Raw genomic sequence first — 14,025 nt, 5'->3', positions numbered from 1 at the left:
CCAGCCATTAGGGCTCAAAGACAACTTGCAAAAGTACATGCATTCACATCCTACCTTTCCAGCGGGCTCCTGGCACTGGGGAGGCAGCTGAGCTGGTCCCACTAGTACCAGCCTCTATTTATAAAGGGTGTGTGGGGCTCAGGGAGAGAGCTTACCACATCTTGATCAAAGCACAAAAGTGGCGAAGGCCCTGCCCCAAGTCTGCCCTCCTGGGGACAGCTGATTGCAATGGCCGCCTGCTCTGAGAAGCCGGATGGTGTCGGAGTCGTTAGCAGTGGTGGCAGAGGCTCCCCGGCAGCCGTGGGAGCAGGTCTGGCAGGGACCCGGGCACAGAACAGCTCTATGAAAAGCTGCTGGCCCCTCAAGGGCCCTGCTGCCCCACCCCCTCCATCTGCACACTGGGCGGTGCTGGCTCAGATCAGCTCAGAGCCAAGCAATCCAGCCTTAACCCCCATTCTGCCAGGTTGCCAGCACCTCAGTTCACACCCCTCTGCACTCTCCACCCCCACTCCATCTTCAGTCCTGGAGAAGAGTTTGCCAAATGGGTTACTTAAGGACAAAGCCTCTTTACATATCCATCTGTGACACTGATTAGGTGCCAAGGCCTCAGCCATGGGATGGAGACCTGCAGCCAGCAGGAGTGGTGAGGTGGTGGGAAGGAGTGGGAGTGGGGCTGGGGATGCCAGGTCTCTGGTGCTGAAGGAGGCCTGCACCATCACCAAAGAGACTCCACCTCTAGCCCCTCCCAGGGGCTGCCCCCGCTCCTCACGCCAACAAGTAAACAACCAGTGTACTCCGGGAGAGGAAGGAAGCTGGGCACGGTCTCAGACAAAACATCTGCTCAGAGATGCTCTGAGCACATGGAAGGTGGGTGGTGGGTAGTTCTCAAAAGCCAGGAAGGGAGAGAAACACTGCAGACTAAGGGTCAGGGTCATCAGGTGAAAGCTACTGGCTCATCTCCTCCACAAGATGCCTGGGCACAATATCTCCTCTGTGATGCCACTTTCCTGGGTTGCCAGCGGGGTGGCCAACCTGGAGCCAGAATCCACATCTTGGCCTGTTGGAACCAAAACCGAGCTCTGAACTCTCTCGGCCTCTGGGAGACAGACTGAGACCCTAAGGTCCCAGGGCCTCATTCCTGCAAGGTCTGTTTCCATAGGGTGAGGGGTGGGGGTGAGGATCAGGTACAGCCTTTTTTTCACGTCTACTTTGTGGTTGAGCACACAGTAGGCACATAGCAGTTACTGCTAGAGAGTAAAAGGCAGGTCCGGGCTACATGACCCAGCTCACCACCCACCCCCACTAGGCCCTGCCCACAAGTGGTGCTTCTGAGCCTTCCAGGACTAGGCTACTGCCAACCCAAATCCAACTCACTTCTTCTGTAGCAAGACCATCCCAGGCCATGACCTGGTGCTCTGAGCTCCCTCTTCAGAGCTGTTTGCACAATCTGCCTCTCAACTCTAGTGCCCACAGGCCTTGCAACACCTTCTCTGGGGCTGATACAACTTCTACTTCTCAGCCTGCCACCTGGAGTGAGCCATGAGGAGAGCTTCCTGCCCCAGCAGCCCTCACAGGGAACTTGGCACAAGCCTTTCTAGGCCCCCAGGCTCCAGCCCTCCCCAAACCACCTGGAGGAAGCTTTCAAATGCACAACTACCTGAGGACTCACGTTTGGCCCATAAAGCCCTTTTCCCTTTCTTCTTGGCAGGTCCCCTACCTTTCTCTAGATGTCTTCAGAGATGTCTGTAAGTAACATGAAAGCTTCTTTTAATGCTTCTCAAGGGGCAGAAGCATTAAATGCTTCTGGGGCAGAAAATCCAGTGGCCACAACCAGTGTCCTGGCTGAAAGAAAACTACACAGGGTGCCAGAGACACGAGGCCATGGCAGCAGTTCTACCACAGGAAGTTTGTGGCCCAGTCACCAGGTTAAGAAAAACACAAATCTCATCATCAACACCTGTGTGACCCTGACCAGCAGAGACGCAGACACGGAAGCCCGTACTTAGCTCAGCATCCACCCTGTCCACACTGGTCTCTGCTGTGAGAGAGGGGCTTTCTCTCCATCTTCCTCTTGGGTTTTAATTAGCATCACAGAACCACTGATGGCTGGGGCAGAGATGGGGCCAAGAGCCTCTCCAAGCCAGGAACTGCCAGGTGAGACCGACTGCACATCCCCCGGGAGAGAAGCAAAGTTGCTGGGTTACAGGGTGGCTTACCCACCGAGCTCCCGAGGAGCCTGATTAGAGCTCTGAAGGTTCAATTAAGTCTCTTGAATGTGAAAGGCCCAACTGAGGTTGGCTGTACCTGACCACCGTGCAGGGCCATCTGTCCCAACTAGCTCAAACTCACTGTGAACAAGCCCCCCACAGCAATACACTCTGTGGAAAGCAGCCTCCGCTGCCCTCCACCCCCCATCCTCATGCCAGCACCTCTCAAGAATCTCACTCACCCTAAGACCTGGTCAGGGACCATGGGCCCACATTCCTGACGACAGCACCGGGAAACCAGGCTCAAACAACACTTTCAGGAACTGAAAAATATAAACAGCCTTGAGAACAGAGGAGAAAAGAGAAACACAGTGTCTTTCACAAGCTCCGAGATAAACGTTGTCCTTACTACAAATCAAGCCCTACAAAATTCTCAGAACAAAGCTGGGCAGCAGAGGCTAAGACAGTGGCAGCATTTCCTTTGGAAACATTTACAGGGGACAATGACCAGGACTGATGGTATAGATGAACCTCAGCCTCATCATCCTTCTTTCCACACCAAGCCCTGGGACAGCAGGCATGACCCTGGAGTACTGGCGAGGGCTGCGAGTGCCACACAAGCAGAGGAAAACCCCCTGGCCAGGCCCCACTATGCAGACAGCCAAATCCTGGGGCTGCAACATGACCCTCTCTCCTCCCTTCTGGCCAGTCCCCATTAGGGCTGCCAGTCCTGGCCTCAGGAGCAGCAATCCATTTCAACACTGGCCCAGACCAAGGACACATGGCAAACCCTACAGTTTCAAGCTCAGTAAAGAAAACATGGGCTGCTCCTGGCATGCTCTCAGAGCTTAACTGCAGGTGGCCAGGGTACAAGGTACAGGATGTGACCTCCTCTAGCTAGAGGGGAACTCCTTAAAATAGGGAGGGTCCTTCTAAGATATGGTTGGGGCTATTGAAGTGGGGGGAGCAAGAGAGGGATTTGCTTGCCTGCTTGTTCAGCTGGGGACACCCTGCTCGGGGATAAATGCACAAAAGGCAGAACCTAAGGCACATCCTCAGTCAGGGAGGGGGAGCAAAGAGAGGATCAGAAGGGGGATTGTTCTGAGAAAGGGACAGTGACACAAGCAGGTTGGTAAGTCACAGGAAGGGACTGTGAGATGTCGGGGCTCCTGAGAAGCAGGCAGGAGCCTGGCTGCACTGAAGACTGGGGCGGGAAGCTGAGGCTGGGAGGGTAGCATTTCACTGCAGAAAGAAAACACTGTGGTTGGTACTGTATATATGCCTCATGCCTATGAGGTCACAGCCACAAGCTAAGGGCACCCACCAGCTCACCTGACCTAGTACCCTGGGGTTTTAGGATGCAACAGTGCCCTAGGCAAGCTGTGCCCCTAGGTCCCTGCCAAAGAAATGGCTGCTATAGCGAGAAATCAACGTAGGTCCTTCACCCAGCATTCTAGGCGTCATTGTTTTTTCATAGACCAGACAATAAGCAGAGAAAAGAGAGGGTCCTGCTAAGGACCCATTTACCTTTTACCCTTTGGTTAAAGGTAAATTTTCTGGCAAATGTGATAAATAGCTTTATTTTTTGGTTTCCCCATACTTTGACAAAGTTCCTCTTCTGAATGCCAGAAAAACCAAATCTGAATTTCACTCAGTTCAGCTGTGCTGGGGGATGGTACCCTGCTACCTCCTGGATCATCCCGCTGGAGGCCAGGGCCACACAGCAGCTGCTACTGCCTCTCACTGCCCTCTGGCTGCTAAGCCCTGTGGCTGGCCAGTAAGTGCCCCTGGCGTCCACAGGGTTAATGCCAGGCTCAAGCAGCTCAGACCTCAGCTGGGCAGGGAGCACTGAGAACTCAGGCCTCCTTTTCAAGGCCAGGGTGAATGGGAAATATGCAAATGACCACCTCCAAGCAGTGGCAGGGGAGGGCATGCTGCTGGCAGGCCTGTATCTCTCCACTCTGAGCCTGTCACATGAAAGGGTTTGTATTCCTGCCACTGGCTCCAGCCTGGCCAGGCTGGGGCTGTTCTCACCAGAAAACAAAAATCTCTTTCAGACCAAAGTAAAATGAGGCCCTGGTTGGCCGGGGAGGGATACAGCCCTTGTTCACACTGACCCACAGAGAGCACCAGCACTTGGGTTCTCACTGAACCCACCATCTTTCCAGAGGGAGCCGGAGGCTCTGCGGCTGCAGAGGAAAGCAGTGCGTCAGGTCAGGGGGAGGTGGGACCAAGAAATGGGATGGCCCATTCTGAAACTGCATTGGTTTTGTCCTTTTCTAAAATAGTAATGGCTGCGTCTCAGGGAGCAATATGAGGAAACTTCAGTAATTCTCACTATGGAAAAAGAAATGGGAAGAAAAATGTGATGGTAAACAAAAGACCTTGCAATGAATGCACAGAGAGGACTTTTAGGAATGGCGGCCACATGTACCCTCTGCCTGCCACCCACAGCGCTGCTACCAAAAGTACCCTCGAGCTGTGGGTTTATAGTAACCCGGAGCCTAGCTTCTGGGACACTCCAGGGCTTAGGACATCATCCTCAACAGAGGCACCATGACAGGTCAGACTTCAATCTTGTTCAGACTTTCAGAGGCCAGAAATGCTAGGGTCACCAAGAGCTGTCCATTAACCACAGCACAAACTTTGTACCCTATGGAGCATGGATGCTACTCAGATTCCCACTAACAGGAGACAATGACACAGTAAGATCATTTAGCTTGAGAGGAAATCTAGGACAAAACCACTTAAGAACTGCTTCTGAACCAATAGGAGGGGTGGCAGCCCCTCTGCAGACCTCCTGCAATCAAAGGGAAATGGGCCTTGACAGCCTCTCAGCCCAAAGAAAACACTCATCTCTGAAGGCTGTCCACTGTTGCCTCCCTCTAAGGGTCTTCCCACTGTTAGTCGGGGCCATATAGCATGCGCAGAGTTCATGGAAGAGGAGAAAGGACACCTCAGTCCAGATGGAAAAGAGGGCTTCAGAGGTGACAGCCTTCCCTGATGTCTGACCCGGGGCAAAGAGAACAGGGACACATGTACCCAAATCTCCCACAAGCCCGCTGGCCGGGGAAGACCTGCTCTCCTGTTCTATCCACCATCCCAGACAGAGCCAGGCTTATGAAGAGAGCCTGAAGGCAGGGTTGGGGGCTGAATATGGGTGAGTCGAAGGTATCCCCCAGAGAGCCACACCAAACCATCTGCTGGGTGGCACAGTCACCATTAACCCTGAAGTCCTCTAACCACTGAGCAGGGTCCTGGGATCTAGGTGGCTTCATGCAGCCTCAGCTCTAGGGGGCCAGAAGCTCTGCACCTTCCAAAGGCAAGGGGCCACTGTAGGTCTGGATGGGGCCCAGCCGAGTGATCCTTCTGCAGGCTGATAACTGCCTTCCTCTCACTGGCCTCCAGGGCCTCGCCGTCCAGCCTCTGGCCAACTTCCCTGTCCGGTCTCACTGGCTGGCCCACATCCCATCTTGCTGCTCTCTCTGTCCCAGCTCTGACTAACTTCCCATCCCAGTCTCTGACTGTCCTTGCTGTGTGGCCTAGCTGGCCTTGCTATCTTATCTCTGGTTGACTTCACTGTCCCTCCCAGTGGCCCTTTGCCTATTCAGCAGGATCTACAGTCAGTGCCCAGAAAGGTTTATAGCCACAGCAGGGGCAGGAGGTAGTGGTCAGGAGGAACCTCATGGGGAGTCTCAGCCCCAACAACAGTCCACACACTGAAGGCAGAAACAGGATTTTGTAGCATGGCCATCCATCTCCTGTGTTGGTGGGCAAAGTAAGGTTCCTGGCAGGGATGGTTAGTGGGATCTGTCCCAGCGCCACCCATTCAACCTCTCCTCTCTCATTCCTCAAATAGCCATCAATCACCAGCTCTGTTCCTGTCCCCTACAGGTACCAATGCAGATTTGCTTCTCCCAAGGTCTGAAAACAGATGCTGATTGTTCTCTCGCTGTTACCACCCTGGCCTGGCTTCCTGCTCTAAAGCCCCAGGAGACAGCATCTCAGAAAGCAGGCTTGAATGGGCAGATGGCAAATTAGAACCTAGCTATCTCCAATTCTCCACAGATACCCCCAGAAAAATGCCTGGAGTAGCTTTTGAAAGAGGAAAGGTGTCTCTAGCAAGAGCAACTGAATAGGCACAGGTGGGACTTCTTGGGATTTGAAATCCTTCAGGTGCTAAGATTACAGGCTAGGCCTTAGAATAGCTAGCTTAGCTCAGCTCAGAATTTGTCCTAACCCACTCGCCATCTTCCCACTTCTGCCAGACCTCAAGCCTCACATGAATCAGGAGCCACACAAAGGAACTAAGTCTGAGAATGACCACACCAAACATGGGCTCCTAGAGCAGCTGAGTGGCGACAGGGAACCACCCCTGGGCATGCTGAAGGACAACCCTAGGGCACAAAGTAGCATCTCGCCCACAGCGTTCCCTTCCTGGGACCCAATGGGTGCGGTTAGTGGGGACTCTGGCCAGGCCAAGTAGCGAGTGACCAGACTAGCCAGTGAGCCATGAACCTTGACCTCTCACTACCACTTGGCCAGAGCTCCCAGTCTACCGGGAGACAGGAAATGGAGCTTTAAGAAAACAGTGAGATCTCGTCCTCAGAGAAGTCTAAGTTTCCCAAAACCAGTTACCCTGAAGCTGTAGGTTCCATCATTCGTTCATTCACTCATTCACTCACCCATTCATTCATTAAACTCTTCTGGGACACCTCCTCTGTTCTGGGTTCTCGGCACTAAGGGATCTCCAGTGAAGGCTGACTTGGCCGTGCATGCAAGGAGTTCACACCTGCCTTCCTCTACTGCTTCTACCATATTGGCATTGTCCCCCAGCTGGATATACAGCCTGGTACCTAGTAGGAGCACATTCAAGGTCTGTTGTTTGTTAATTATCTTGTGGTGGGAAAATAGTGTATAAAACACTTCATCATTAAAATAAATTATTTTCAGAAAACTCTTCATATCATTCACTTATGCAATAAACGCTGATGCATACTGTATGCCCAGCCCTGGGTTGGGGCACAGAGAGAGGACACCCTGGCCCTGCCCTCAAGGAGGTCACAGGCCTAGTGGAGGAGGCCAAAGACTGTAGTTCTGTGGAACCTGTGCCACCAGAGGTATATGGCTTGTACAGTGCCGGGGTAGTGTCATCTTGGCCATCCACATGCCCAGTTTTGGCCATATGTCCTTGATAAAGTCCATGCAGCCTGGTCTGACATTCTAGGGCCTACAGAGCTTAGCCCTGACCACCACCTCATTGGCTACATGGTGTGTCCCTAGCTCTCATTCATTCCTACTGCCAATCTTTCCTTACACAGGTCACTCTGCCTGGAATGGCTTTTCTTTCCTTACTTCCTTTCTGCATGTCAGAATCCTATACCCTCTTTCAGGAGAGCTTAGCTCAGGTTGTTATAACTTTAGCTAACACTTAATGAGCCCTTTCCCGTATGCCAGCCCCTGCCCTTGGCATTTTACACTTGTCTTCTCTTTACCTTCCCGTGTTCAAGGACCACTCCCTTGCTTGTGCCCCTTGACAAATCTGCTGGAGGGGCTCGGACCCTGCCTGATCGTGCCTGGTGCTCCCTTCCCGGACTAGAAGTCTGAGAATGGGGTCTGGCTCACAGCTCTTAGAAGTCATTTCCCCATTGAACTTTCCTGTGTCTCAGTACCTCATCTATTAAACGGGATAACATAGCACCGTGTTGTGGGGAAGATTAAAAGAAAGCTTGGGGAATTGTAGAACACAGTGCTTGACACATGGTAGGTGCTCAGGGAAACAGGAGTCAAGTCAGCATGTTTGCAACAATACTTTCCACCATAAAAAACTTCCCCCCACCCACAGTACTTCATTCAGTGAATATTTGTGTACCTACCAAGTGCCAGGCACAGGCTAGTTACCCAGCACAGGTTCTGTTATAAAAAGACCTATAACTTTTGCTTCTTTTTGCAAATAAGCCAGAGCTTCATGTTCACTTAACCTGCTTGCTGCGTGTATGGGACAGCTCTGGGTCCCAAAAGGGACTGTAGCTGAGTCAAATTCGGCCTTCTGAAGATCAGCCTAGGAGCCTTTATAATCAATCATGAGGAACAGAAAACCAGCTGGAGAGTAGAATGGCCGGGTTCTGCTGCCCCCTGCTGTCGGTGAGCTCTCACTGGGACCACCTCTATATCCTACCACAGGCTGGGGAGGGTGAGCAGGCACTGAGGTGGTGTACCATGTGCAGACCCAGGCTTTCTTTTGTGTCCTCAGCTGTTCTGCTTAGAACTCCACCACCTGTCGGGGTCCTAGCTGCCTTTTTTGGCCCCCCGTGATGGCCCCAGACCTCATACTAGTCCCCTACCCTTATGGGAACCTAGGATGGGGGTAAGATCTGACAGGGGTGAGCTGAGCCAGGCTGTGCAAGTCTGAATGTACCCAGGACACCTACAGCCAGAAGGCTACCACATTGGTCTCTGACACCAGGGCCATCCTCCATTCCCCCAAGGTCACAGCTGGGGCCTCCTACCTTCCCCTTCCTGGAGCCCAGCCTCGAATGGGCCATCCTTGGGCCATATCCATTCTCGGAAACAACATCACAGCAGCCTCCCACTGCTCTCCCAGCCTTCACTCCCTTCCTGCTGGCTTGGCCAGGCCACTGCAGCTAAATTGAGGGTTTCTCTGCCCCCTAAATGAAACCCTCTCCTCCAGAATGCCCTCCTATCAAGGCTCCATCTTCCTCTCACAACCTAGGCTCCCCAGTCACAAGACCCTGAAGACCTACCCTCACCACAGTTTTTCCTCCATACTTTTGCTTGCCTGACTTTCTCTATCTGGACTTTGGCCTCCCTGCCTTTGATAAACACCCCTATATGCTGCAGAAGCCCATTCGGTTGTTACTGCTGGCTGGGTATATGGTTGAGCAGACTGGACCATGTACGACAGCACCAGACTGCATCAGCCTAGAAGAAGGGGTGCTCTTTTAGAAATACATCGACTAAGAGAACTGCCTCTTTCTACTTTGCACAATGTTGCCATATAAGCAGGCAGAACTACCAATCCATTGCTCCCATAGTCGTGAGTGCTGAGGGCATTGAGATCAGGCACAGCATCTGACTCATGCCAGATATATTTTATCTGTTTCCTTGTTTACTACTTAACACACAGGTAGAACTGTGGGCTGGCCTCCCCGGTGGGGAGCAGGACAGATGCAGTCCTTGCTCTCCAAAGACTCAGAGCACCCTGCTGCCCCCTCCAGATAGTCAGTTCCTCCTCCAGGTGTCTCCCCCCACCTTGCACGTCACTCTCTACCTGTGGCCCCTTGAAGGCAGCCCTTGTTGCAGTAGGCAAGATTGAGTGGCAAAAAGCATGTAACTCTACTAAAGGGTGATATTACCTCAGGAGTATTCTCCTGTTTCTGGCTGAGCCAAAGGGATCTGGCAGCTGCCATGGGACCCTGGAGATTATAAGGCGGAATATTTTCTCAGTTTTAGCTTAGGAGTCCCCTCTTCCCCCAGAGAAAGGCTGGGGTCCAGGCAAAGTTCGAAACAAAGTGGATACATGACCTGGGAATGCTGCAACGTATGTCTGGAGTGTTCTGTCCAATGAACACCACACGCCAGCCTCAGTCTCTCACTCTTACAGCCAACGTGGCAACTTTGAGGAAACTCTTGTTTGCACTGAGAAGTTCGGCCCCTATAGAAGCAGCTGCCACTTGCCCCAAGACTCTTCCTGCTTGACCACTCTGAGGCCCCTGTACAGTCCCTGAGACAGTTTCCCTATTTGGAGAGGCACCTGACCACTTTGGGAAATGCTCCACAACAAAGCAGGAGAGAAGGCCAGGCTGAGTCAGTCCCTGCTAAACCCCACTTTCAGACAAGGACCTTGCACTGTGAGGGGTTCTTTATCATGGGCTGCTGATGACTCCTGCCATATGTGGCCCTGTAGCCCTCAGGCACCTCCTTGCAGCCACAGAAGACCATTGCTCCAGAGAGCTGCCCTTAGACCAAACCATGGCCGGGTGGAGGCCTCCTAAGGGTAGGGCAAAGGGGTCCTGGCTCTGGGGAAATGCTCTGAGACTATTGCCCAGACAATAAATGGTGGCTATTACTACTATTGTCATTGTGTTGATAAATCCTGCCCATTACTCCTATCCCCAGCTCTAGCCCCAACCCTGCCTGTTGGATGAGCACATCAGGCCCAGAGTGGCCCTGCACGGCCTGTCCTCAGACACTAGCAGACAGAAGGAGCTTAGAGAGAGAAGGGGATTAGAGAGGCCTTACCAGCTCCCCTCCCCGGCTCAGGGGAGGTGTCCCTGTGGTCTGACTCAGGGCTACGGGCAGTGAGTGGGAGAGTGATTACCTCCTGGCCCACAAAATTCCTAGGTTCAAGCCTAATATCACCAAGGACTTGGCAATAAGTGATCAATTAAAACCTCGGATGGAACCCCAGTCTGCCAGATATTATTTGTGTGACATTGGTCAAGCCAATTAACCTCTGAACCTCCATAAAATGCGGAAAGCACCACCAACCTCCTAGGATTTGCTGTGAATATTAAATAATACATGCAGAGTTTCAGGTAAGGATTCTGAAAGGGTCAACTTCTTCCCCTTCTTTGGCTTAAAAAAGACCTTATTACCTCCACTGATGCTGCTGTTCGAATGTGAAATAATAAACACTATAACGTTCATAGAGGATTTGCTCTGGGCTAGGTCCCATTTAAGGTCAGTGTAAGGTTCAAGCACCTCACATACATTATCAGTCTGAATCTGGACATGGTGGTGGTGGGGTGGGGGTGGGGTGGAGACCCTTTAGAGTATTATTCCAGGCTCATAAAGGGGAGCCGCTGGTGCAGGCAGCAGAACTGGTGGATGAATGGGCCTGTGCTGAGACCCCAGGTGTGTGGGGGAAGTGCTGGGCAGGGAGACGGAGCCCTGGGCAGGGCTGAGGAGACCGGTGAACCCTGGCTTTACAGATACCTTGTATTCTGGCTGAAGGGTGGACAGGGATGGGTCGTGAGGAGAACCCCTTACCGGGATCAGGAAGTCCCAGGTTACCTGGCTGACCTGCTGCAGGACCTCTGCGACCAACACCCTCAGTCTCTAGACTCTGGAGACGGACAAGGATGCATTAAGTCTGTCACTGGACTTGGCCTTGGAGGACGAGTGGGCTCAGGGCCTAGTCTGATCAGTGGACGACCCCCGCCATAAGGGAAGGGGGGTCATGATAACTGGAAGGAGGTTGTTGTTTGGTCGCAGAGAGCAAGGCCCCTTATTTCTGCAGATCCAGCTGCTTCCCAACCCGTCCGCAGACCACCAGAATTTGGGGGGTGGTGACTTGGGCGGCCTGGCGGGGAAGGAGTGTTCCTTGAAGGGACCGCTCGGCAGCTGGAGCTGAGGGATCGCCCCCACCCTGGACCAGGACACCAAAGCGTGCGAGGGCTGGAGGTCAGGGACGAGGACAGGACGGGGACTTACCCGCGAACAGCCAGAGAGAGCCCCCCGAGACGAGGAAGAAGGTCAGCATGTCGGTCAGCGGGGCTCGCCCTGGCCCCCGTCCAGCCTCCCGGGCTGCAGCCCCGCAGCTCCACAGCCTCAGCGGTCGTCGCGCCGCCGCCGCCGCCGGGTATTTTTAGCCCCCGCCCCCTGCTCCGCAGCGCCCCCTCCCCGTGCCTCTGCAGAGACTCGGCGGGAGGGGGAGGGCGCGGCGCGCGCTCCGCACGGGAGCCCGCTGCCTGCCCGCAGACCGCCCGGGTCTGGGGCGCACCCCGTGCTCAGAGGCGCGGCTGAACCGCCGAGGCCCCGGGCGGGGGAGGGGCCGGGCCGCAGCGCGGAACGGCAGTCTCCGCCCTTGCCCCCAACGTCAGGACCCGGCGTTCTGGGGAAACCGGCAGGAGAGGCGCGCACCGGCAACTAGCGCGGGAGCGTGACGCCGCACTCACCCCACCAATTAGCGACTCTTACCCCGCGCGACACTGGCTTTCATGGCTGAGCAGGTTCAGCTGGCAGAGGGGTCGCGGTCCTAGGAGGCATACATGCCTGTGGGCCAGTGCCCTCTGACGGAGATGCCCCCCAAGGGCCTTAATTTGCGGACACTGGGAGACTCTGGGTGCCAAATCTGCGAGCCAGTGAGGAGGGGGGCAGTGAGCGTCTATCCAGGCACTAGCTAAGGAGGCTAGGCCAGTGCCCAGATTCTCCGGGAAACCGACTTTAGATCTCCCTTTCTGAGAAGATTGGATCTGAGGCCACCCAAGGTCAGACGGGGCTCCATACAGTTGAAGGCTTCCAAATGAGGTCATATGAGATCACAGGAAGACACATGAAATCACAAGTGTCTCATGAGGACACAGGCAATCATGGTCTTCATACCAACTATAAGTGGCAACACATAGCTACAATGAATGGCCACACTGTCACAGATGGATACACTTTCTGTTTCAGTGTTTGTGATTAAAAGGAGGAAGCCCAGGTGTACATTCTTTGGAAAGAATAAATGTGGATATTCTGGTGGGCCGCACTTATATTTGGATTTCAGAGTCACCTCCTCCCAACACACTTGCTTGTTCTCAAAACAAGCTTGTCCTACTAGGCCTCCAGCACCGAGGACAGCGCTTAGGCAGCCCAACGCTGTCCCCATACAGACCTCCGGGAGCAGGCACTAGTTGACCCAGGAAGAGGATAGGAAACCAGAGAGCTGAGGTCAGGCAGCAGGGGATGGAAAAGCCAGAGGTCTCTTCAGATCTACCAGAGACCACCTACCCAGGCCTGTCTGTTGTTGGTGCAAGTGAGACACTTCCCATGTTTACAGCAGGATCCTCCGCCTTCTTCCTCATCGTAGGATCTAGACTCCTGGGAAAGATGCTCCTGTTGGAACTCAGGCGCAGCCTGGTCAGGACTTTGATGGAATCTCTCATGCTCCAGGCTTGGTGGGGCTCCTTCGAGAGAGTCACATGGCTGTCAGAATCCCTCCTCCACACCCTCCGCAGCAGTTAACTGAAGACCCATGGGGAACCATAAGGCTGGGCAGAAAGAAGGTATATCCCCAGACTAGACTAGCCTAGAGAGGTTGGCAGACAATTTCCCCATAAGCCAGGGGCCCGCAAAGCATTTCTTCGCAGAGCAGGGACCCAAGAGCCCGGCAGCAAGCCCCAGGCCTAGCCCTCCTCTGCAGCACTCAGCTGCAGAACTGCTTCAGGCCCTTGTGTGGCTCCTGGCAGCCTCTTCTGTAGAGTGATGTCATGGGACACATTTAGCCTGGCCTCCTGCAGGATGTTGCATCCAGTTACTCTTCCTACAGATGTCTCTGCTACTTGTGAATATTTTAATTCAAAAACCTGTGCTGGAGCTGTGACAGATTACAGCTTACCTGAGTATTTTTCTATTTTCCTCTGAGCATGGCTTGGTCCTGCCTAAGGGATGAGGATAAGAAAGCCCTGGGCCTGGCTGTGGGATCATAGCCAAGTATCTCTCCTCTCTAGGCCTGTTCCCACCACCGTGTAAGGGGGAAATGTTCTTTTCTGTGGGCTCTTGAGGTCTCCTTCCTCTCTGTGGGTCTCTATCTATGGACCATCTGTGGGCCTGGGCAGTTGTGACTCAGGCCTCCAGACTGTATGGGTGTGGCAGCCATGGAACGCAGCAAGAAGGAACCTGGGGCCCAAAGATGCCTAGACCAGGCTGGAGGGTCCTCGAATTTCTCTCTCAGTAAGGTCAGCCATGTTAGTGGCATCTCTGTTGACATCTATCTCTTCCAAGATCAGCACCTCTGAGAGAGCAGGCAGGCAGGATCCTGATCATGTTTTCAGGCCTGGCACAGAATCTGGCCCAGAGAATGCTGAGAATG

General features: G+C 53.7%; 1 protein-coding gene across 6 annotated transcripts in view; it reads right to left on the bottom strand.

The window, feature by feature from the left end:
* The window catches only part of ACSL6 (acyl-CoA synthetase long chain family member 6), a 52,951-nt gene extending 40,546 nt beyond the window's left edge, over nt 1-12,405 (bottom strand). For 2 of the 6 annotated variants that reach the window (XM_039879983.1, XM_039879984.1), the window contains exon 1: nt 55-75. Coding sequence is in view for 2 of the 6 variants with exons in the window: in XM_039879985.1 (XP_039735919.1) it covers nt 11,664-11,712 (49 nt within the window). In the remaining 4 variants the exon portion in view is untranslated. Of the gene's footprint in view, nt 1-54; nt 76-155; nt 710-11,663 lie in introns of those variants that run through there. The other 4 variants (XM_039879985.1, XM_039879976.1, XM_039879978.1 and 1 more) reach the window with 4 other exon arrangements.
* Between the last annotated feature and the right edge of the window lie 1,620 nt (nt 12,406-14,025).

The sequence above is a fragment of the Pteropus medius genome, unplaced genomic scaffold (assembly GCF_902729225.1).
Source record: "Pteropus medius unplaced genomic scaffold, Ma_sr-lr_union100, whole genome shotgun sequence".
Taxonomy (NCBI): domain Eukaryota; kingdom Metazoa; phylum Chordata; class Mammalia; order Chiroptera; family Pteropodidae; genus Pteropus; species Pteropus medius.
Note: the sequence above shows the minus strand (reverse complement) of the source record. Positions and strands in the feature narration are given on the sequence as shown.